The sequence below is a fragment of the Loxodonta africana genome, chromosome 14 (assembly GCF_030014295.1).
Source record: "Loxodonta africana isolate mLoxAfr1 chromosome 14, mLoxAfr1.hap2, whole genome shotgun sequence".
Classification (NCBI taxonomy): domain Eukaryota; kingdom Metazoa; phylum Chordata; class Mammalia; order Proboscidea; family Elephantidae; genus Loxodonta; species Loxodonta africana.
In genome coordinates this window covers 79,959,818-79,982,356 of record NC_087355.1, presented here as the reverse complement: position 1 = coordinate 79,982,356, position 22,539 = coordinate 79,959,818, and the positions used below count along the sequence as shown (strand labels likewise).

The 22,539-nt window shown below is 42.5% G+C and overlaps 1 protein-coding gene across 1 annotated transcript in view; it reads left to right on the top strand.

The window, feature by feature from the left end:
• Positions 1–22,539, top strand: part of ADCY8 (adenylate cyclase 8) — a 223,057-nt gene that overhangs the window by 163,019 nt on the left and 37,499 nt on the right. Inside the window, exons 10-12 of the mRNA XM_010588496.3 lie at positions 6,569–6,770; positions 8,779–8,868; positions 21,166–21,338. Of these exons, the coding sequence (XP_010586798.2) occupies positions 6,569–6,770; positions 8,779–8,868; positions 21,166–21,338 (465 nt within the window). The remainder of the gene's footprint in view (positions 1–6,568; positions 6,771–8,778; positions 8,869–21,165; positions 21,339–22,539) is intronic.

The following is a 22,539-nucleotide window of genomic DNA, read 5'->3' as shown; positions in this document are numbered from 1 at the left end:
GCCTACGGAAAGATATGATAAAAGCTGGAGTACGTGATGTGGCTGAAGTCAAGAGGCCATGTAGGGCTTCCTATTTCATCCGCCTTTAATCTCTGCTGCCCCCCCATCCTCAGTCTCCTTGTGTGATCTCATTGTTAGGATGCCTTGAAAGGTGTATATAAGGTACACCTCCCAGTACCAAAGGGATGAGTGGGGCACACCTGAGAAGGCATTCACCTCTACTCTGGACCAGGGTTGAGGAGGCCTGGACTTCCTTGCTTACAGGACAAGATGGCCTGGCCAAGGAGAAGAGATGGCCAGGCCTCCTGCCATGCAGGAGATTGAAGCTCTGGATTCCCCACAACTCCAATGGCCCTAAGAGGAGAAGGCAGCAAGCTCTGAGCTGTACTTGAGCCCTGGCCTTTAACCATGACCCTCCAAGAAGAATGGGGTCCACTGAACATCCTGAATGGGCTCTGACCATCCAGGTTTGCCCTTCCTCCACACTTGGGAGAGCACAGTAAGGAGGAAGAAAAAAAAATGGGAGTGTGGGTGGGAGTCGTCTTTCCTATGAAGACTGGCAAGGTGTGGAACAGGGTCTAGTCCTCCCTCCCCGTGAAAAGTATAAGTCAGCAAATGTTTATTGAGTGCCCTTTGTGGTTCTACTTCTGAAAATTAGCCAATGAAAACCTTATGAATCACAACAGAATACAGTGCTAGAAGATGATCCTCTTAGGTTGAAAGAATGTGACTGGGGAAGGAGCTGCCTCAAACATACCAAAGATTTGAGGATGGTGCAGGACCAGACAATATTTCATTCTGTTATACATGAGGTCACCATGATTTGGAGCCAACTCAATGGCAACTAATGATGACAGCGACTTTGTGGACTCAGCCCTATGCCAGTTGCCATGGAAGAAACCAGAAGAAACCTGAGCCTTGAATGGTGAGCAGAACATTCCCCAAAGAGACTAGAGGGAACAAACATTCTATGTAAAAGTACAGAGGTGCAAGTAGCATAGCATTTGGGGCACACACTGCCTAGTCCACGGACTGCAGGGAAGTGAGAGAGAGAAAAGTCCAGAGAAAAAGCCATGGCAGCCATGGAGGCCCGCTCTGCCACACTGAGGTCCATGGGCTGTGTCTGGATGGCCGTGGCGATCACTGAAGAGTCTGAGACTCCTGCTGGGCAATTTCAAACTTGCCTTTCCCCAGTTCATTCCTGTCTTACACTTTAAACCAAGACATTCTTATTCTCAATGGCTATGTTGTGTTATTGAGACACATTAGCTGCAGAACTGGCCCCTTCTCTCACATGCTGCCTGACAAGGCACACCACCTGCATTCTCCTTCGCTGGCCTCCCCTGGGTGCCCAGAATAATAGTGTGTTGTCAGGGAGTGTTTTTCCAGCCTGTTTGGGGGGAAGTTTCCTATCTGCCCAGAGCCCTCTGGGAACCTGCTGCTGCACAGACCTTCTGTTCTTATCTAGAACTCCTGCAGAGATTTCCTGTCAAGGTGATCCATAAAATTAAAAAAAAAACAAAAAACTCCAGCTTCAGTAATAATAGCTGGAGCTACAGTAAGAGTCACTTCTCAGTCTTCATGTCGCCTGACCCTGCCGAGGTATCTGATGCTCTTGGCGACTCCCTCCTTGTAAAGGTCTTATCTGTGGCTGTACTGATGCCATTCACACCTCCTGTGCAGCTTATCTGACTAACCCAGAAACCTATCTGACTAAAAAAAAAAAAATCTGACTAGGTTTCCTAAATTCCCTGTGCTGCCTTCTCTTCTTCTGACCTATTAACTTCTTCCACAGCTTCGTCTTTGGTCCTTTTGCTTCCTCCTGTACACACTCTCTTTGGGCAAGTTCTTCCCCTTTCAGGTCTTCCTCCCTCCTCACCTATTCACTGATGACTGCTAAGTCTGTATCTACATCCCCAGACTTCCACAACCTCCCTCTGTCTTCTGGACATCTCCAACGGGATGGTTCACAAGCACCAAACATTCAACCTGCCCCAAATCAAATTAATCAATGTCGTTTCCTGTACGGGCTGGCTTTTCTTCCTACACTTACCCAGTTAATATTGTAAAAAGATTAGCGTCACACTTGATGACTTCCTCTCCAAAAAGGACCCTCCCACACATGCATACACACATCACCACCTGTCTGTCAGTTTGGCATGCTATGGTGGCTTATGTTTGGCTGTAATGCTGGAAACTGTGCCACTAGAAATTCAAATACCAGCAGGGTCACCCATCATGGATAGGTTTTAATGGAGCTTGCAGACTAGGAAGAAAGGTCTGGTGATCTTCTTCCAAAAATTGACCAATGAAAACCTTAGGGATCACAACACAAAGTTGTCTGACTCACTTGGTTTGGGCATGCCATCAGGAAAGACCAATCGCTGGAGGTAGACATTGTGTTTGATGAAGTAGAGTGCCAACAAGGGTGAGAGAGTCTCTTAGTGAGATAGATTGGCACAATGGCCTTAGTGATGGACTCCAACATGCTGGCAATAGTAAGAATGATGCAGGACCAAGCAACATTTCATTCAACGGCAGCTACCTATCTACCTACACACAGACACAAAAAAAACACTTATTAAGATGACCTCCAAATCTTTCCCTGACCTCCTAATTAACCCCGCTGCTGCCCAAGTTCCTCCTTTGATAACACATTCCTTAACTACTTAAAACTTATTCTAAACACTTTCTCTCCTCTTCACTCCATCCTCCATCTCCCACCACAGTTGTCTTTTTAATACACAGACCTGATCATGTACCTTCTCTGATTAACATCAGCGCATCTCCTAAAGGACAGAACTCCCTACCACAGCATTTATTGGACCTATTCCTTTTCCCACTTGTCCTACAGCCTCACCTGACTATTGGAAAACTCTTATTCCTCTAATGTTTTGTTTATCCTCCCCACTCTTCCTTCCCTAAAAACCTTCTCTTCAACCTCCAAGGTCTAACCTGAATATCATCTCTCTTGTGAAGCTTCCCTGGATCCCTTTCCTGTTTTCCAAAATGTGGTTGTTCATAACACTTTATAGTGCATAACATACGATATCATAGTTCCTCATTTAAATGTCCATACTACCTTCTAGAGTAGGAGCTCCTAGAAGATGAGGAAGATGTGTCATTGGTCCTGGTACACCTTTACCTGGCACTGTGGCTGGGAAGAAAGTTTATTGAATGAATGAATAGCATGATGAAATCACAGCTGCAGAAAAGATTACTGCAACCATGGGAGAGTTATTTCTTACCACAGTGATTAAATAGAAGAATGACGTAGCACAGCAGACTTTCAATCCAAGCTCCAACACTTGCCAACTGAATGACCCCTGGAAGTTATTTTTCTCTGAGCCTCAAGTCTTTATCTGAAAAACAAAAAGAGCGAGAGAGAGATCCAAAGGCCTCTAAGTTTCTTTGGGAGAATGGAAATGAAATAGTATATATAAAGTGCTTAGCATGGTGCCCAGCACATAGTCAGAGCTCAGAACATTATTTACTCAAGTGTTATTAATAATAAATAAGAAAGTTCAGCCATAAGGATAGTAAAAGACAGTATTAGAAGAGGAAGATGAAGCCAACATCATTCATTCAACACATATTTATTGAGTACCAGCCTGTGGAAGGTATCAAAGGCCAGACAGAGGAACTTCAGTTTATAGAGGAAAGACCAGATGCAAAATCTCCCACCACTTCTATCAGCACTCCCTTTAACCTGCAGTAGTTGCTTGACTGAAACAGCAGTGGAGAAATTAGAGATACCAGTGTGGGACACTAATGGCTGGACAGAGACTAGAGAATGGGGGCAAATTCCCAAGGAGAAGCAACACATCTGGTGAGGGATTGCTTGATCAGGAAAGGATACAGTCAAAGATGCCTCAGAGATGGGATTTTAGCTTAAGTTGATAGAAGCAGCCTGACACCTAGCAGAGGTGTCTAAAAGACAGGGGGCTACGATGGGACAGAACTTTGGACTCAAACTTGGAGTGATGTTGAAGCTTTGAACAAGGAATAGACTACCAAGGAATAACCATAAGAATTAAAATTTACTGAGCACTTAAATATGCCAAGGCTTAGGTTATCTCATTTAGTCTTAAACAAACTCTATGATTATTTCCATGTAACAGATATGGAAATTGGGGATTATACCATACAGCTAGCAAATGGCAAAGAAGGCAGTGAACACGCGAGGAGCCATCACTGTTGTAACCCATTACCTAGCACAGTGTTGGCACATAGAAGATTCTGAAGAAATGGTTATTAAACATTACAAGGGAGGAGAGAGAAACCCAATGAAGTCCTATACCTCGTGAACAGTGAAGGTGGCCCAACAGCATGGCCCTTATAACTCTGAACTGTATTCTTTCCTCTACTTTCTTCTGCTTTAGATGGTTAATAGTTTGACAACAAAGGAGAAAGAGGGAAGGCTCAGCCCAGACCAGATAGAGGTTCAAGGTATAGAAGCTTCCATACTCGCTTGTTTCTCTGGGAGAGAGTATTTTTTGAAGAATGATCAGCAGATCACCTGCATCAGAATTTTATGCAATGCTTGCTTAAAATGCAGATACCAAGGCCTCACAAATGAACTGCTGCATCAGAAATGCCTGTGATGGGGCCCACGAATCTGCATTTTTATATCCATCTTCCAGATAGTTCAATTGACTCTTAAAGGACGAATAATTTTAAAAAAACAAAAACCTCATTGCTGTCAAGTCAATTCCTACTCATAGTGACCCTATAAGACAGAGTAAAACTGCCCCATAGGGTTTCCAAGGAGCAGCTGGTGGGTTCAAACTGCTGGCGTTTTTTTTTTGGTTAACAGCTAATCTCTTAACCACTGTGCCATGAGGGCTCCAAATGGGATGCTTCATTTAGGAGCTTACATTGGTTTTGTTTAAGTCAGAAACATCATCTCAAGTGAAGTATTATCATGATTATTATTTGTTAAACATCTGGACAGTTATGAGGCCCGAAGAACTGTAAAAAGAGAAAAATAGAGACCCTGGGGCCAGTTTGAAAATTAACTGCATAAACATAGAAATTCTAAGTTTTCTGAAATTAATGGAATAAGTCTTCAAAGAAGCTGTTCCTGATGGGGCAAGAGCTGGACAAGTGGCCAGAACATGTCAAACGAAGATGAGAATTACTCAAAAAAAAAAAAAAAAAGGTAGGCAGAATTGCAACATATCAAAGCCCTCCACAGTCTGAACTCTAGCTACTTTTCCTTTAGTTAAAATAATAATAATAATCCCCTACCTATATTGATCTGGAAAAGCTATGAGCCCTATCCTCTAGTCACCATGAAGTCCTCAAACATGCCATGACCTCCCCTCTTTCAGGCTTTTGCTTGTACTGTTTCTTCCCTCTAGAACGCCTTCCTTCAGGCCCTTTCTCTGAAATCCTGGTCATTCCTTAAATGTCTCTCTAACTGCCTTCCTTTATTCTCCCCAGTCAGAATAAATTCCACATTTCTCCGTACAGAGAGGCTGGAGAGGGTAGTGGAGCCAGACTACCTGGGTTTAAATCCCATAGCACATGACCCTAAACAGGTTATCAACTCCCCTGCTTTAGTTTTTCATCTGTAAAATGGGGCTTCCCCTAATACCTATCTCAAATGAGCAAAAAATGTAAAACACTTAGAATAGTGCCTGGAACATGTATTTGATAAGTGCTGGCTATTATTATTCCCATAGCATTGTGTTTCTTTCTCAATTAGAGCCCTATTGCCCTCTCTGACTTTTAGCTCCTCCAGACCAGGGATCTTGTCATATTCACCTCTGTTTTTACAGTATCTGATACAGTGCCTGGCACCTAGTAAGATTTCAGCAAATATTAAAATAATAATTGGATGCATGAATGAATGAGAGACTACTGCAGTGCCTGGCACATGTGAAACTTCTCAGAAAGCATTGCCTAGTGGGCTTGATACTTGATTAAATGAATAGTCAAATGAAGGAATGAAGTAGTAATTGAACGACGTGTGTAATTGAACAATGGAATGAGTGAGTGAATTAGTGGACAACCATCACTTTTACTTCATTCTCTGCCTTCTGCATGTCTGGAACTGTACCCTCAGTCAGGCAGTATCTGGCACATAGCATATTCCATGCCAACCAGTGTAATCTTTAGCCAAAACTGAGCCGCTTAGGACTGGTGCCAAATCCATTTTTTGGCATCAGAATAGATGGAGAGGGAGGTGTCTCATAAAACCCATCTTTAAGGGACAAGGGTATGTGGGTCCCTCATACACCCAGATTACTGAGATAGAATCCCGGCGGTGTTTCCTTGGCAGCAGTTGCCTGATGAGAAAGGTGAATGGTAAAAGGAAAAACTGGGCAGGAGCAATAAGTCAAGCCAAATATTTGATGTTCTTTGCAAGTTTCTCAATACAGATTCTAGGAATGGATGTAATAAAAAATGTCTCCCACTGGTAGCCCTTTTCTTGAGCCAAGAGAACTTTAGAAGAACTATTGGGTGCAAGGGTGGGGAGGGTAAGATCATAGATGCGACTGCCAGCATTGCTCAGTGGGGGTCAGATGACTGACACAAGTTGCCACGCTCTGTTTCCCTACAGGGTGATGCCGTTGGCCATCCAGTTTTCCGTTCTGATTATGCTGCACTCGGCTCTGGTCCTCATCACCACAGCAGAGGATTATAAGTGCTTGCCCCTCGTCCTTCGGAAAACTTGCTGTTGGATTAATGAGACCTATTTGGCACGGAATGTCATCATCTTTGCATCCATCTTGATTAATTTCCTGGGTGCCATCCTAAATATCGTAAGCATAACAAGTCTACCAAGCCTCTGATGTCTAGTGTGCAGTCAGGAATCAAGAGTTTACAGGGTTTGATGTTTCTTGCATTGCCCTTCCTGGGTACCAGCTATCTGTGTGTGCTTGGTCCAGCCCCAAGCTTAGGGACAGAGGGCAAAGATGAGGCTACTATGAGAACTGTGCATTTCACTGTTGGCAAATTGCCTTTTTCGGAGCAGACGGGGTGATTTGCTCCAAAAGACCTGAATTTCCTGTCCTATCAGTGGTCAATTACTTATAATCGTAAATAAGGGTTGGCATTGATTAACAATCTACCTGCTATGTGCCATGCACTAAAGGAGGGGTTTTGCCCATTTTTCATATCTAATCCTCACATAAGCCCCGTGAGGTTAAGTCTCCTTATCCCCACTTTATGGCTGAGGAAACTGAGGCTCAGAGACATGAAATAACTTGCTAATAAGGTCTGTCTGACTCCATGACCCATGCTCAATCATGTGCTAACAGGTAACTCTGGGAGTGGGAGCAGGGGGGAATGGAAATAAAATATCTTCCATTTATTGAGCACCTACTGTGTGCTACAGGTAGGTATTACTGTCCCAGTGCGATGGATACAGAAACTGTATCACAGGCAGGTGTAGCACCTTGCTTATGACTTTCTAAGAGTTCATATCTGATGTGACGTATAGAACTCAGATGACATTCCAACTGCCATGATATGTATCACTGTTTTGAATTTGGTGATTCATGTTTCCATGATTTTGTTTTTCTCTCTAGAATGGTATTATGGTAGCTACAGATATTTTCTGTGTATATACAAACAATCCGCGTTGTCCATGACTCGGGGAGCTAGAATTTAGGGCTGGTTTATCTAATTCCAGGCTTTGAACTTGGCATCTTGAAAGAAGCTAGTGGAGGCATTGTCTTGTGGCTGGAACGATCACTGTGCCATTTGCGGCTGAGGGAGTCTCCCCAAGTGTTCAGGGAACCCCAACTATGGGGACTCCTACAATTGTAAACCTGTCCTTGGAGGTTTAGACTGCCCAAAATCCACTGTGGTTGTCCTTGTAATGAATGAAGGACTGTGTGGGACAAAGAAAAGGGAAAATCATAATCTAATGAGAGTCATCATTTAATGAATATTTTATAGATTATGGCAATTGACACGCAGGTACGTATGATCATTGATCAACAGCCTGCATTCTCATAGCCAGGATCACGAGTCTTGATGACCAACCATATATTTCTGGGGTGCAGAATTTAGAAACAAGCTCACAGGGTTACCTCTGCGGCCATCTGTGCCTCAGTGGTGTAGTAGGAAGATCAGGCTTTGGAGTCAGATAGACCTGCATTCAAATCTCAGCTCCACCACTGACCAGCCTGGTGACCCTGGACAAGTTACTTTACTTCTCAGAGTTTCATATTTTTCATCTGTAAAATGGGGATAAAAATAGTAGCTACATCACAAGGTGGTTGTGAGGCTTTTTTCACAAAGTGTCTGGCACAGAGGAGGCATTGAGCCAAGAGTAGCTATTATTTTCTGAGCACCCCAAGCCTTCGGCAGCTGTGTCTGGTGTAGGCAATGCCCACCATCCCAATGCAAAGAGTCTTTCTAGAAATGTGCCTCCTCAGATTCCTTGAGTCCTTGAATCCCCTCACTGCTGGTCTGGACACAGGCTGAGAGCTTACCTTGGACCTTTCCTCCTGCCATCTGCCTCTCTCTCCCGAGCCCCACAAACACACTCCAGTGACCCCAAGCAACGTGGCCCACAGAGCAGTCTTAACCTGGTTTTGTGACTGGCTTGCAAATGCTTTTTCCGAGCCAGGACTTCCTTTGAAATAAAAGAAGCAACAAAGCTGGCACTTGCATTCTGAAGCCAAGCACCCCTCTAGTGCTGGGTCTACCCAGGCTTTTCCTGATACCCAGCAGCTGATAGCACACTGCTCCATTTCCAGCATCACACTGACATTGTTGTTCCTGTGTTTTTTGTTGTTGTTGTTGTTTTTTAATCCGCAGCTGTGGTGTGATTTTGACAAGTCGATACCCTTGAAGAACCTGACTTTCAATTCCTCAGCTGTGTTTACAGATATCTGCTCCTACCCAGAGGTATTTATTTACAAGCTCCCCTTGGTGAGACTTGGGCATAGACATCCAAAGACACAGGACTGGCTGAGGGCCTTAGAAAGAACTCACGAGGCCTGTTTTCCTCCTTCTGCCTCTTCCTCCTTCTTTGATTCCTCTTCTCCTCCCCCTTTTCTGCTTTTCCTTCTCCTCCTTATACCTCTTGCCTTTCCCCCTTCTTCTCTCACTCTTCCATTCTTTCTCACACCTCTGTCTCTCTTTTCCATTTTTACCGTTTCTCTCTATCCATTCCCTCTTTCCTTTTGTCTCTTCCTCATACATATCTCCCCTACTCATTTCCCCTATTCTTCCGTAAACTGTAGCAGAATGTGCCATGATCTCCAGTATCTGGCAGAGCACAGAGTCACTGTTCAAACAGTGTTTCCTACATTAAAAAAGGAAGGAGAGAGGAGAGATGGAAGGAAGGAAGGAAGGAAGGAAGGAAGGAAGGAAGGAAGGAAGGAAGGAAGGAAGGAAGGAAGGAAGGAAGGAAGGAAGGAAGGAAGGAAGGAAGGAAGGAAGAGAAAGAAAGTCACAAAGGTAGAAAATCACAATTAAATTTAAATCCAAGAGGTATAGAGATTGCCCAAAGCTCCATAGGGTCAGGAGCTATCCCACCAGGGCAGGATACCCACCATCGTGATGTAAGTCTGACCCTCTTTTGGCTACATAGTCACTAGCCTGGCCCTGGGCCTTGTGGTCATCTAAGGAGTCAAAGGGCAGCCAAAACCTCAGTATCGGAAGCTCTGAGTCAGGAGGAAGAACAGCTGAGATGTCCTATCAGATACCAGGCAACCCCCTCCCCCGAGATCCAAAGTAGACTCTTGTTTTCTAAGAGGCTCTCAGAGACCACCCCAAAATGTGGGTGGAGAAAAGGCTCTCTGTAGTCTCTCCTAGAATCACCTAGACCCGCAAATTGGTCTGAGAACGTTCTGAAAAGGGAAGTGAGCCTCACACTCCTACCCCAGTTACAGAACACCTGCTTGATATGCATAATTTCATTAAATTCTCAATATTTTTGAAGTTGTTGTTGTTATGTCCTGTAGAGTCAATTCTGACTCATAGCGACCCTACAGGACACAGTAGAACTGTCCCATAGGATTTATTTATGAGGTAGGTGCTATTATTGTTTCCCTTTTATAGATAATGAAACCAAGGCTCAGGAAGTAACTTACTCAGTGCCATTCATGTCTGACTCCTTTCCTTTTTTCCTCTTTCCTTCCTTCTGTCCTTCCTTCCTTCTTTTTTTAAGTCAGTTATCAAGGCTTGATACAGTAATTCAAACCTTATCTGCCTTACTCCTGATCTCATGCTTCTGAGTCCAGGCCCACCCCTAGAAGAGGAAGTGGACTCTCCTTTGGAAAATGCAGGGCAGGAGGGAAGTAGCTCCTGTTTGGGGGCTTCACAGGGCAGGCTGTAGTCCTGGGACTTCTTCCCACCAAGTTGAGAGGGAAACTTTGATTTCATGGACTCTGTAGGGCACCAGCTTCCCCAAGAACTCCTAGGCTTGAAGAACATGAGGACTGGCAATGTCCCGAGATGCAGTAGGTAGGCCAAGAATCTGATGTTTAGAGCTAAGACAAAGCAGGATTTCCTTGCCACCTGATCTCCCTTACTTTCTAGCACTGGAACGTTGAGTTACTTCCTAATCTCTCTGAGCCTCAGTTTCTTCATCTCTAAAGTGGTTGTTGTGGAGTTAAGTAAGATCATGTTCTCATGGTGCCTACCTTTATAAGTTAGCATATGTTGGGTTTCTAATGTGGTGTCGGACATGAGGTAGATATCAATCTATGCCTCCGCTTCCATCTGAATCACCTCTGTATCGTCTTGATCTCAAACTGAACTTCCAAATTTGGGACCACCACATGCATGGGTGCGCCAGTTCTAAGAAAGTGGTGGGTGAATGTTTTTGATCACATAGCTTCATTTCTGTGCCTCAGTTTCTTTACCTGTAAAATGAGGGTAAAAGCCGTCCCTTTCTACCTGGGTGGTTGTGAAGATTGAGTTAATTCATGTAAAATCTTGAGAGCACCACCTTATATAAGTATCTGCTCAATAAATGCCACCCATTATTATTGTTTTTATTATTTCCGGTTCAAAACCAGTATATACTGCCAATGTATGTTCATCTACAGGTTACATACCTGTACTACTGTGCTAATATATTGCGTGCATTTTGAAACATATTCAAAAAATGGAAATGTTAAAAGGTAAGATAAAAGAAATATAAATAGTAGTTTTACTATCTTCCTCCCACACCCAAAGGATCATCTTCCCTAAAGGTCAGCAAGCTGTGGCCCCAGGCTGTATCCAGCCTGTCACCTATTTTGCAAAAGAACTTTTATTAGAACCGAGCTCTGCTCATTTATTTAAAATTATCTATGGATGTTTTTATACCACAACAGCATAGGTTAGTAGTTGCAATAGAGATGATATGGTTTGCAAAGCCCAAAATTATTTATTATCTGGCCCTTTACAGATGGTCATTTGCTGACTGCTGACATTCCCTTGGGTACAGGGAGCCCACAGGCCTAAACATGGGAATCTGGACTCTTTCCATAACCAGCTACTACAACCACCTAATATGCCTTCCTGATATATATGGCTGCATTAGGTCTCTAGGGGTTTTTCAGCCCAGCTAGGAGAAATTGGACATTCCGACTGTCTGAAAGGCTTAATCCTGGCTCATCACTTACACATTGTGTCCCCAAGCAAATTGCTTTATCTCTCTGAGCCTCGGTTTCCTCATCTATATACCTAACCTTTCTGCCTCACTCCATGAGAACTAATACCCAGTCTAATATTTGTTATTAAATGGAATGATTTGATATAAACATAAGGATCTTTGTAATAGATGACGTAAAGTATGATTTAGTTGTATATATGAAGTTTATCAGTTACTAAAGATGAGTGAAATTGCAGGAAGATCATGAAGAAAGCTATATTCCAACTATAATTGGAGAGACAGTCTAGGGGAAGGAAAAGACTTTTTATGTAAATTTGCAAGATGTATGCAAATCACATGCACAAACCCAGAAAGCCGTTATCTCATACACCTGGATGTGGTCCTCAGGAGACTCAGTGGGAAGAGCACTGAGCATTTTAGAATCAAGTCTCTTCCTTATCTGCTCCCACTCAACTAAATAAATAGTTTATTATGTTTGCAAGAGCAGTCAGAGCTTGCTAGTTTTAAAAGGTCTCTGAGAGCCAGTTTTCCATAGAGGTGTATTTGAGTTTGCAAACTAGCATCTGGACACATTCTCCCCCTTTTCTCCCCACCTATTTAAATTCTACCCAGCCTTGAAAGCCTCCTTTTTTATGATGTAGTGTTTGGCAGTCCCAACTGCCACTCTTCTTCCTGCCAGCTTATATACCCCTATAAAACCCATTGCCATAGAGTCGATTCCAACTCATAATGATCCTATAGGAGTAGAACTGCCCATAGGGTTTCCAAGGAGTGGATAGTGGATTTAAACTGCTGACCTTTTGATTAGCAGCCAAGGTCTTAGCCACTGTGCCACCAGTGGTTATATATATACCTTTATAGTATCATCTTAATACCCACACTTCATCCTTTTTATAATTGATTTATCTAGGTAAGACATAGCTCCCATCCCCTCCAATTCGTAAACTGCTTTAGGGAGAGAAGATAATAGCATACAGTTCTTCAAAATTACCCAAAGGGACTGGCACAGAACAAGGCCCAAAGTCCGTGTTTAATAATGTTTCTTAAAAGAGAAAAAGGGTAATACTTCCAATCAATTAACAGGGATCACATTTGTCTTCCACCTGGAGCAACAAAAAACAAAATATATAAATGATACTTTTCAAGGCACTGGATATCAGGCAATGAAAGGCAGTGATCCCTGAAAGACAAGAAGCACATGAAGGGAGCCCTGTGATTGCCTGAGCTTGATGATTGCTTTAAGAGAATTTTCAGACAGTGGTTCAGGAAGGGAGAACTCAGAAACCAGTGGACTCCCTGATTTGTAAAGACAGAGCTGAGAGCCTGGGGAGACCAAGGTGGCTACAGTTTGCAGGACACATTACCAAAGATAAGAGAACTTCATAGAGAAACCCAAAGATCTGCAGAGGATCCAATCAGTGCATGCATTTGAGGAAACTAAGGCTGGGAAAGGAATCATCCACGAAAGGATTCATGCCTGGCACTTCCACAGGACTGGAAATTGTGTTTGTCCTCACCAGCCAGACAGAAAAACCTCATAGTGTATGGGGCATCGGGTGGAGTAATCAGAAGGTTCTTGTTTCAGGAGAGTGGAATAATTAGCCCCAGACTCTATGCTGTTCTGATGCATCCTAAAAATCTTAAAGGTAAAATCCAAAAAGATCAAACTGTTTCTAAGTATTTAGAAATTACCAGAACAAATACCAAGAATATTAGGAGGAATATAAAAATATCCAGGCTCAACAAGGTGAAATATGATTGTCTGGCATCCATTCAAAGATTACCAGGCAGAAAAAGTAGGAGAAAAATATGACTCATAATGAGGAAGAAATCAACCAATGGAAGCTAACTCAGAGCTCATGTACATGTTTTAATTAGCAAAAAAGGACAATAAAAGAGTTATAACTGTATTCCAGATGTTCAAAAACTTAAAAAGAGACATGGCAGATAGATAAAAGATCTAAAGATGGAAACTAAGATGTATGAGATGAAAACTATACTGGATGGGATTAATAACAGATTAGATATTTCAGAAGGAAAAAAACAGTGAGATTGAAGATATACCAGTAGATACTGTCTAAAATGAAATACAAAAATAAAAAAGAATTAAAATTTAAATGGCATCGGGGAGCTGCGGAACAACTTCAAGCTGCATAATGTATGTATAATTGGAGTCCCAAATAAAAAGGAAAGAGGGGAGAGGAGAAAAAACTACTTAAAGAAATAATAGCCAAAATTTTTCCAAGTTTGATGAAAGTATAAATCCACAGGTCCAAACACCTCAATAACCCAACCACAAGAAACATGGAAAAAACACATATACACACAAAAACACACATACACACAGAAAGAAATGAAAAAAACACAAAAGAACAAATTGATAAACTGGCTGGCATCAAAATTTAAAACTTCTGCTGTTCAAAAGGATTGTTAAGAGAATAAAAAGACAAGCAGACCTTGGAGAAAATATATGCAAAGCATATATCTGATAAAGGACTGTGTCTAAAATATATAAAACTCTCAAAACTAAATAATAAGACAACAAACTGAACACTTGCCTTCATTTTTCTGGTTAATTCCTCAAGTAGAAATCCAAACCCTCAGTGATTTAGCAGGAAAATTTATTCACTTTATTCACAGAGTTCTTGGGTGGTATAAATAGTTGATCCACTCTGCTGCTAGCCAAAAGGTTGTTGGTTCAAGTTCACCCAGAGGCACCTGGGAGGAAAGGCCTGATAATCTACTTCAAAGAAATAAGTCACTGAAAACCCTATGGAGCATAGTTATACTCTAACACACATAGGGGTCATGATGAGTCAGAATCAGCTCCACTGCAAATGCTCACTGGTTATTCACTGTAGTCTTCAAGCCTAAGCAGATATTCAGGATTAAATTAGATTTTCCTGTTAAGAGGGAAGTGCAAGCTGGGGAGGAGAAAACCACTAACTAGATAGTAGCAAGTTTTAACCTTGGTAAAAAGAAAGACAACACACAGTATGGGCAAAGTCAGCACAACTTGACCAAGGCAAAGCCATAGAAGCTTCCTAGACACATCCAAACACCTTGAGGAACCAAGTTACTGGGGTGAGGGCTGGGGACCATGATCTTGGGGGACTTCTAGGTCAATTGGCATAACATAGTTCATAAAGAAAATATTCTGCATCCTACTTTGGTGAGTAGCACCTGGGGCTTTAAAAGCTTGCAAGCAGCCATCTAAAATACATCTATTGGTCCCATCATGTTCAGAACAAAGAAGAATTAAGAAAACTAAAGACCCAAGGAAAATATCAGTCCAAAGGACTAATGGATCACATGAACCACAGTCTCCACCAGCCTGAGCCCAGAAGAAATAGATGCTGCCTGGCTACCACCACCAGCACTCTGGCAAGGAACACAATAGAGGGTTCCAAACAGAGTGGGAGAAAAATGTAGAACAAAATTCAAATAAAAAAAAAAAAAAACAGACTTACTAGTCTGACAGAGACTAGAACAACTTCCAAGACTATGGCCCCCAGACACCCCACTAACTCAGAACTGAAGCTACTCCCACAGTACACCTTTCAGTCCAAGATTAGACAGGCCTATAAAACCAACAATAACACACATGAGGAATGTACTTCTTAGTACAATCAAAGTATAGGAGACTTAATGGGCAACACCTGCCCAAAAGCAAAGAAGCGAAGACAGGAAGGCACAGGAAAACTGGGCAAATAGACATGTATAAAGGGAAAGGAGAGAGTGCTGACACATTGTGGGGATCGCAACCAATGTCAGGAAACAAATTGTGTATAAATTTTTGAATGAGAAACTAATTTGCTCTATAAACTTTCACCTAAAACAAAATAAAATTAAAAAATAAGATTTTTCCAAACTTCCACACTAACAGACCCACCAAATAATTCAAACACTAGAATCAGTGTCAAATAGTTTCACTATAATTTCAGAACTTTTTCTGGTCAACCAGAGAGATATTACGTAAGCTCATTTTGCTTCTCCACAGAGCTAATTTTGTGCTACGGCTAAATACGTAGGAGAATTTTTCCCCTGCTACCAACAGTAATCAATAGTTGGAATTGCCTTTACTCACTAAGAGCCAAAAGCCATAATCACACAATGTGATCCAGAAAGAAAACCTACTTCGCTGAAGTAGGAACAATCTAAATGGCCCACATGTTCAAAAGAAATGCAGATATCTCAGATGGTGGTGGCAGAGGGTGCATGGTAGGCAGTAACAAGATTGAAACTAAATTCAATAACAGGGCCCTAGACCTTGCCAAGAGTTTGGATGTTATCCTGAGGACACTGGAGAGTCATTGAAATGGTTTTGATCATTCCCAAATGAATGTCTAATTAGCACCAACTACATAGCAGGTATCATACAAAGCACTGAGAATACAGCAGAAACAAGGGCAGGGCTCCTGCCAGCTGAACATCACAGTGTTGCAGGGGACACAGACGTTAAACAAGTAAGGAGTTCACATTTTGTCCTAAATCATGGGAAGCCATTGGAGAGTTTATGCAGGGATGTGACATGATCTGATTTGCATTTCAAGACCACCTCTCTGGCTGCTAGGAGGAGCATGGTTGACAAGGGACAAGGAGTTGAGCCAAGAAGACAGAAGGAAGTTGTAGTAGACCGTGGTGGCTGTCTCTTGGTTGCTAACCTAAGAAATGGAGAAAAGAAAAATTCAAGATAGATTTTGGATGTACAATTCACAGCCCTGATGATAGATTGACTATGGGATGAAGGAGAGGAAGAAGTTAAGGATGACTCCCAGGTCTCTAGCTTGCCACACTGGGCAGATGGTGATGCCATGTCTTGAAATAGGAAAGAGCAGTTTGATGAAAAAAGATCAGAGCTCAGGAAAGGGCAAGCCTCATTAAGGCAATGAGATGGTCGGATTGGAACTGTGGAAGGACTGGTCTTGCCCTAGAAATTACATCCATGGTCTCCTATGATAGAAACACTTAGCACCTGTGTAACCTTAACTATGTCAATTAACCTGTGAAGGTCACCATTTCCTCCACCTTAAAATGGGGAAGGGGCCCTGGTGGCACAGTGGTTAAAGCACTCATCTGCTAACCAAAAGGTCAGTGGCTCGAACCCACCATCCGCTCCCTGGGAGAAAGATGTGGCAGTCTACCTCTGTAAAGATATACAGTCTTGGAAATCCTGTAGGGCAGTTCTACTCTGTTCTGTAGGGTCGCTATGAGTCAGAATCGACTTGATGGCAATGGCTTTGTTTTGGGTTTGGTAAAATGGAGACATTATCAACTGTCTCATTTACCTGCCTCTCAGGGTTGGAGGGAGATTTTCCTGTAAAAATGTCTGTGAAACCACTTTATGCACCCTCAAGAGTGAGGGCTCATGATAAAAGGCTATGATGTGTTAGGAGCAGCACTGATTTGGTTAACAGGCAGCCCTGTCATTCATCACTGGCTCCACCAATTACTGGCTCTGTGATCTCTAGCAATCTAGTGAACCTTTTAAATTCTCACTTAATTTGTTTAAAATAAAGGTTAATCACCTTTCTGGTTTGAGTTTCAAAGGAGATAATTAATGCCTAAGCATTTCACTCTGGGCTTTATCACCCTGAGCTGTTTGACCTTGGATGTGTCACTTAATGTCTCTGGGCTAAGGTGGGTAAAGGCAACATCACCTGGTATAAGTTAAAGAACAGGCTTTATTGGAAACTTACAAGCCACGAAGGGGCCCTCAGTGATCTTTCATTGTCCCCTGATGAGATGAGCAGGGGTCTGTGGTTTAGGGGAGGGTTCCTCACCCTTGCTACTCTACCTTTTTCCTATTCAAAAGTCATAACAGCCTTGCATGAGGGACAATAAATATTACTTGGGCTCTGGGCAGTCTATAATAAACACAGCTGTGCAGGGAGTTCTCTGGGAAAGCTAGGTGCTAACACCAGGTGACCCTGTTAGACATTGGATTGGGGCTCCTGGGAAAAGGGAAATTCTTGGACCCACAAGGAGTTGGGATGGTCCAGTCCCAGGCAGCCCACTGACAAGCAATCCAAGCTTCTAGGATCATTTTCTGGACATTCCTTCTTGATTCACTCCACACTCACTAAGCCTCAGGCATCATTAAATTGAGAATAATTATAGAACCTAAATCATGGGTCATTGTGACAACAGAACAAGATAACTCAGAGACAGCAGAGATGGCAAGAGCACGCTAAGACAATTGGTTGAGGCAACAAAAAGAGAAAGATCTATCAATCCTTTGTGCAAATGGATTTCTATATTTGGCTGTTATACCTTCAGGAGGCTTGGTAGAAAAGGGAGGAGGGCAACACTTTCAACTTTTCTGTCTGCCTATGTTATTAACCAAACAAAAAACCGAACCCATGGCCATCAAGTTGATTCTGACTCATAGGGACCTTATAGGACAGAGTAGAACTGCCCCATAGGGTCTCCAGGGAGTGACTGGTGGATTCAAACTGCCAGCCCTTTGGTTAGGAGCCTGAGCTCTTAATCACTGTTCCACCAGGAACCTGCCTATGTTACTAACCCTCCTTAAATGATTCTCCAATATACCCCAAGGAATTGCTTCTCCTGACAGCTTGATCCTTTACACCTTTGTGTTCATGCTATTCTATATTCCCAGAATGTTCTTCCCTTTCCATTTTCTGTCTTGGGAAATCCGATCCATCCTTCAAAATCCAGTTCAAGCTCACCTCTTCTGTAAAGCCTTCTCCATACTCACCTCCTCCTCCTAGGATGTGTTCCTGTCTCTGTAGTACTGTTGCATCTGATCACTCGCTGGCAGAGCACATACTATCCTATATTAGTGTTGTCACTCCTGTGTCTATGTCGCCTTTGAGGTGATGCCTCCTTTAGGCCTGGGCTCTCTTATTCACCTTGGGTCCCAGTGCCTAGCACCATGCCTTGATTGCATGCTTATTCCTTTTTTTTTAATTTAACTGTGTGCTCCTATAAGTTTTTGCTCAAAGGGCACAATCATTTCAATGGCTTTTGATTCAATGCATGATTCATAATTTGCATTGACAAAGCCATGTGCGACCCTTTGTTGTGATGCAGGTAATAATCAAACAGGACCCCTTGAAATCTAGTCCCCTTTCCTTTGACCTTTGGCAAAATGGAGAATCTTGGGAGTTCCTCTGGATGGAGAAATAACTCTGGAGAATGGACTTATCTCCTGCTCACCTCACCCACAGTTTCCTGCACACCGACATCAAGATGACTTACCAAAAAAAAAAAAAGTGTCCAAAGAAAGAAGTTGAAGAAAGCATATCATCCCATCACGCAAGGACATAATTGGATTTATTAGGAAAGAAGAGGCAAAAGTAAAGGACTTGCAGGACCCTGGGCACCTGGAGGGCAGGGACAATGCCTCGTTTGTTTCTGTGCCCACCCCAAGCACCACGAAGTCTCTCAGTGGGAACTCTGAGTCAGGGCTCCACCAACATTTGACAAAAGGATGCATGAACAAGTCAGTTTGGCTTCAGAAGTCAGTAAATATCCCTTCAGGGGCTGCTCAGGGATTTTTGGAAATTCTTACTCATCTCCCTTGCCTATACAAAAATTGTCTCTTCATGTAATAGAAGCAAGAGGTCAACCAATTGTTACAAAGAGCCATGAAGAACAATCCCAGAAGGTATTTAGAAGTTATCAAGCCCATTATGTCCCAAATTTATGATTTTTTTCCACATCCAAATAAAACCCACAATATCATTAACTTATTTTTTTAATCAATTCACCCTTTTGGCCCAAATACGTACTTTAGGCTCCTCCAAAGAAATTATAGCTACGAAATCTTAGGTAGGATGTTAGATGTACTGATTACCTTTTCTAATGCATTAAAACAGTTATTTAAATTTAAGATATTTGTCAATTCCTCACCTAAAATGATCCATGTTCCACCCATTTTAATGTGAGAACCATACTTAAGAAACTGACCTAGTCTAACCAGACCACTAAGTTGATAAGAAAAGTAAGGCATAGAAAAGTCAAGTAAGTTCCCCAAGATTAGCCAGAGCTGGAATATAACTATGCAGACTTTCTGGCTCCTGACCCAATGCCCTCCCAGGCTTATGTACATTCATCCATTCTAGAAGAAACAGTCCTGATTAGGTAGTAAAAGTGCAGAAATGAGTAAAATAATACCCTGCCTTACAAGAAAGTAGAGTGAAGTAACCATACAAACTACTTTCTAGAAGTAGTTGAGGCATACTTTAATAATGAACTTCTAAATACTACCAAAGAATATTCAGGAGCAAAGATGGGGGAATCCCAAGTCATCCTTTCCTCTTGGCCACGTTGCCCACAAAGTCACTTTTACCAAAACTGGTTGTATCCAGGTGTCCTAGGTGCTACTTTCCAGCTGTGAGATCTTAAACAATTTGCTTTAATTCTGTGAGCCTCAGTTTCTTCACCTCTTAAGTGGAAATTATGACTCCTATCTTGACCAGTTATTTTGAAAATTACAAGAGAAAATATTTGTAAAGATCAAAGTACGGTTCCAAAATGAACCGTTGTTAATGTGAGTTTTACTCTTTTTTTCCACCGGATGGCCATACTCTGAACCCACCATCCAGAATGATATATTATGACACTCTGAGGGAAATAGGCTGAGGAACTTCCCACAGAAGGCAGAAATCTGGCCATGCTACTCCAATATGGTGGCTACTTCAATAATCCAGCTCTTGGGTGGTTCCAAATTTACAATCTGAACAGTTATTAGACAGGGTAATCAATGTTACACTGAGCTATGCAGGGTGCTATAGAGAAATGAGGCAGTATCCAGAAGCACTTGGATATATCCATAAAGATTTCTTAGAGGAGATGACACCTGAGCTGACATTTATCAGAGGAGTAAGGCTTAGTCACATGGATGAGAGTTGAACAAGAGGGCACTGGGGCTGCAGAGCACTGAGGCATTGAAGAGGAGGGCATATTTGGGAAACAGCAAGTAGTTAGTGTGGCTGGAACATATTTAGGAGCTTGGAGAGTAAAAGGAACTCTGACATATAACAAAAGACCTTGTAAGTTTTGCTGAGGAGAGGGAACATAATCTAAGGGAATGAAGGGCAATGAAAGAACTTCGAGTTAAGGAGTGACATGATCAGATCTGTGTTGTAAGAATATTACATAGAAAATTATAGTGTGTATTATGTGGAGAGTCAGGGCTAGAAGCAGACAGAGCTGCCAGAAGACTGTCCTGGAGCTGTAGGTGAGAACTGTGAGAGAAACAGGTTGGAAGGACAAAGTTGGATGGATTTGAGATCTATTAAGGAAACAGGCTACAGACTCTATGATGGCCTGCAGTGGAGTGTGGGGAAGAGAAAAGGAACAAAGATGAGCCCAGGGTCTGTCATTCAGGGCATTGTGTGAATGGTGATGCCATTCAGAGTAAGAGGAGCAGAGGTTTGGGGGTTGGGAAATGTAGAGTTCAACTTTGCATCTGTTGCATTTAAAGAGCCCCTGATACCTCCAGCTGGAGATACCTGTATAAAGAGACCTACCCAGATCCATGACTAGGGAAGTGAGCCTTAAAATGACTGATCTGAGTAACTTCCATGATCCTGTTGAACCTGACCACCCACATGCTCTATTTTCAGTATTTCGTCTTCACGGGTGTGTTGGCCATGGTGACCTGTGCGGTATTCCTGCGACTTAACTCCGTCCTGAAGCTAGCCGTGCTACTGATTATGATCGCCATCTATGCCCTACTGACCGAAACCATCTATGCAGGCCTCTTTCTGCGTTATGACAACCTGAACCACAGTGGAGAGTAAGTGCCCACCATTACATGTTCAAAAAGTGCATGTTCAGTGGAAGGTAGAACCCACTGGGGAACAGAAACTCTACCTTTAGAGTTACTGGGACTTGAGAACTGATTGGATGTTGACTTTCTCAACTCAGGCATTCTCTAGCTTACAAGTCTAGGACAAAACCTCTAGTTTTCAGCTTTATTATTTAATTACAAATTAATTAAGCATTTGGACTAAATAGCAGCTCAGGTCTCTTCCAACTGTAATAATTTATGATTCCTTCCACTTTAGGGACTTCAAGACTTGTAGGATCTGATTATAATTTGACAGTAGCAATATTAATAATAGCAGCACCCAGAATTAAACAAAGCTAATGACTGGTCATATTTACTTCTGCATTTTTAAAAGGATAAAATACTTCAGATATTGTTGAAGTTCTCCTTGTAACCTTCCCCAGCATTATTTTCCTCTTCTCCCCAGATCCAACTTCTAAAATGCCACATGAAGAATTAAAACCAAAGAAACCAAACCCATTGCCATTGAGTCAATTCCAACTCATAGCCACCCTATATAGGGAAGGCCTAATTTGTTGTTAGGCTCACGGAAAGATCAAGTGCCACCCTGACCTTTATTTCACAGCATCCAGCTATCCCCCACACCACCCCACCCATCCATGCACACACACAATGGCTAAAACTCTGAACTTGGTGCCTAAGATGTGAGTTTTCATCCTGTCTTTGACACAAATGAGCTGTATGGCCTTGGGCAAGTGGCTTCTCTCTGGGCCTCAGTGCCCTACCTATAAACTGAAAGGCTTGCAAAAGATATCTTATTGCGTATGGTACACATGACACAGAATAGCATGGATCCACTAAAACTCACGTCGTTGAGTATTTGATTGCAAGGGATCATTTTCAGAATTTATCACTAAGTGTAAAAGTAAGTTACAAAACAGCATGACCCAGAGGCGGGGCCAAGATGGCAGACTAGGTAGATGCTACCCCGGATCCCTCTTGCAACAAAGACTCGGAAAAACAAGTGAATCGATCACATACATAACAATCTACGAACCCTGAACAACAAACACAGATTTAGAGATGGAAAACAAACAAATACGGGGAAGCAGCGACTGTTTTCGGAGCCTGGAGGCAGAGTCCCAGTCAGGTAAACTTGGCGCTGGGCATCTGGGCCCAGGGGAGCTGAACTCATAAATCTTGTGAC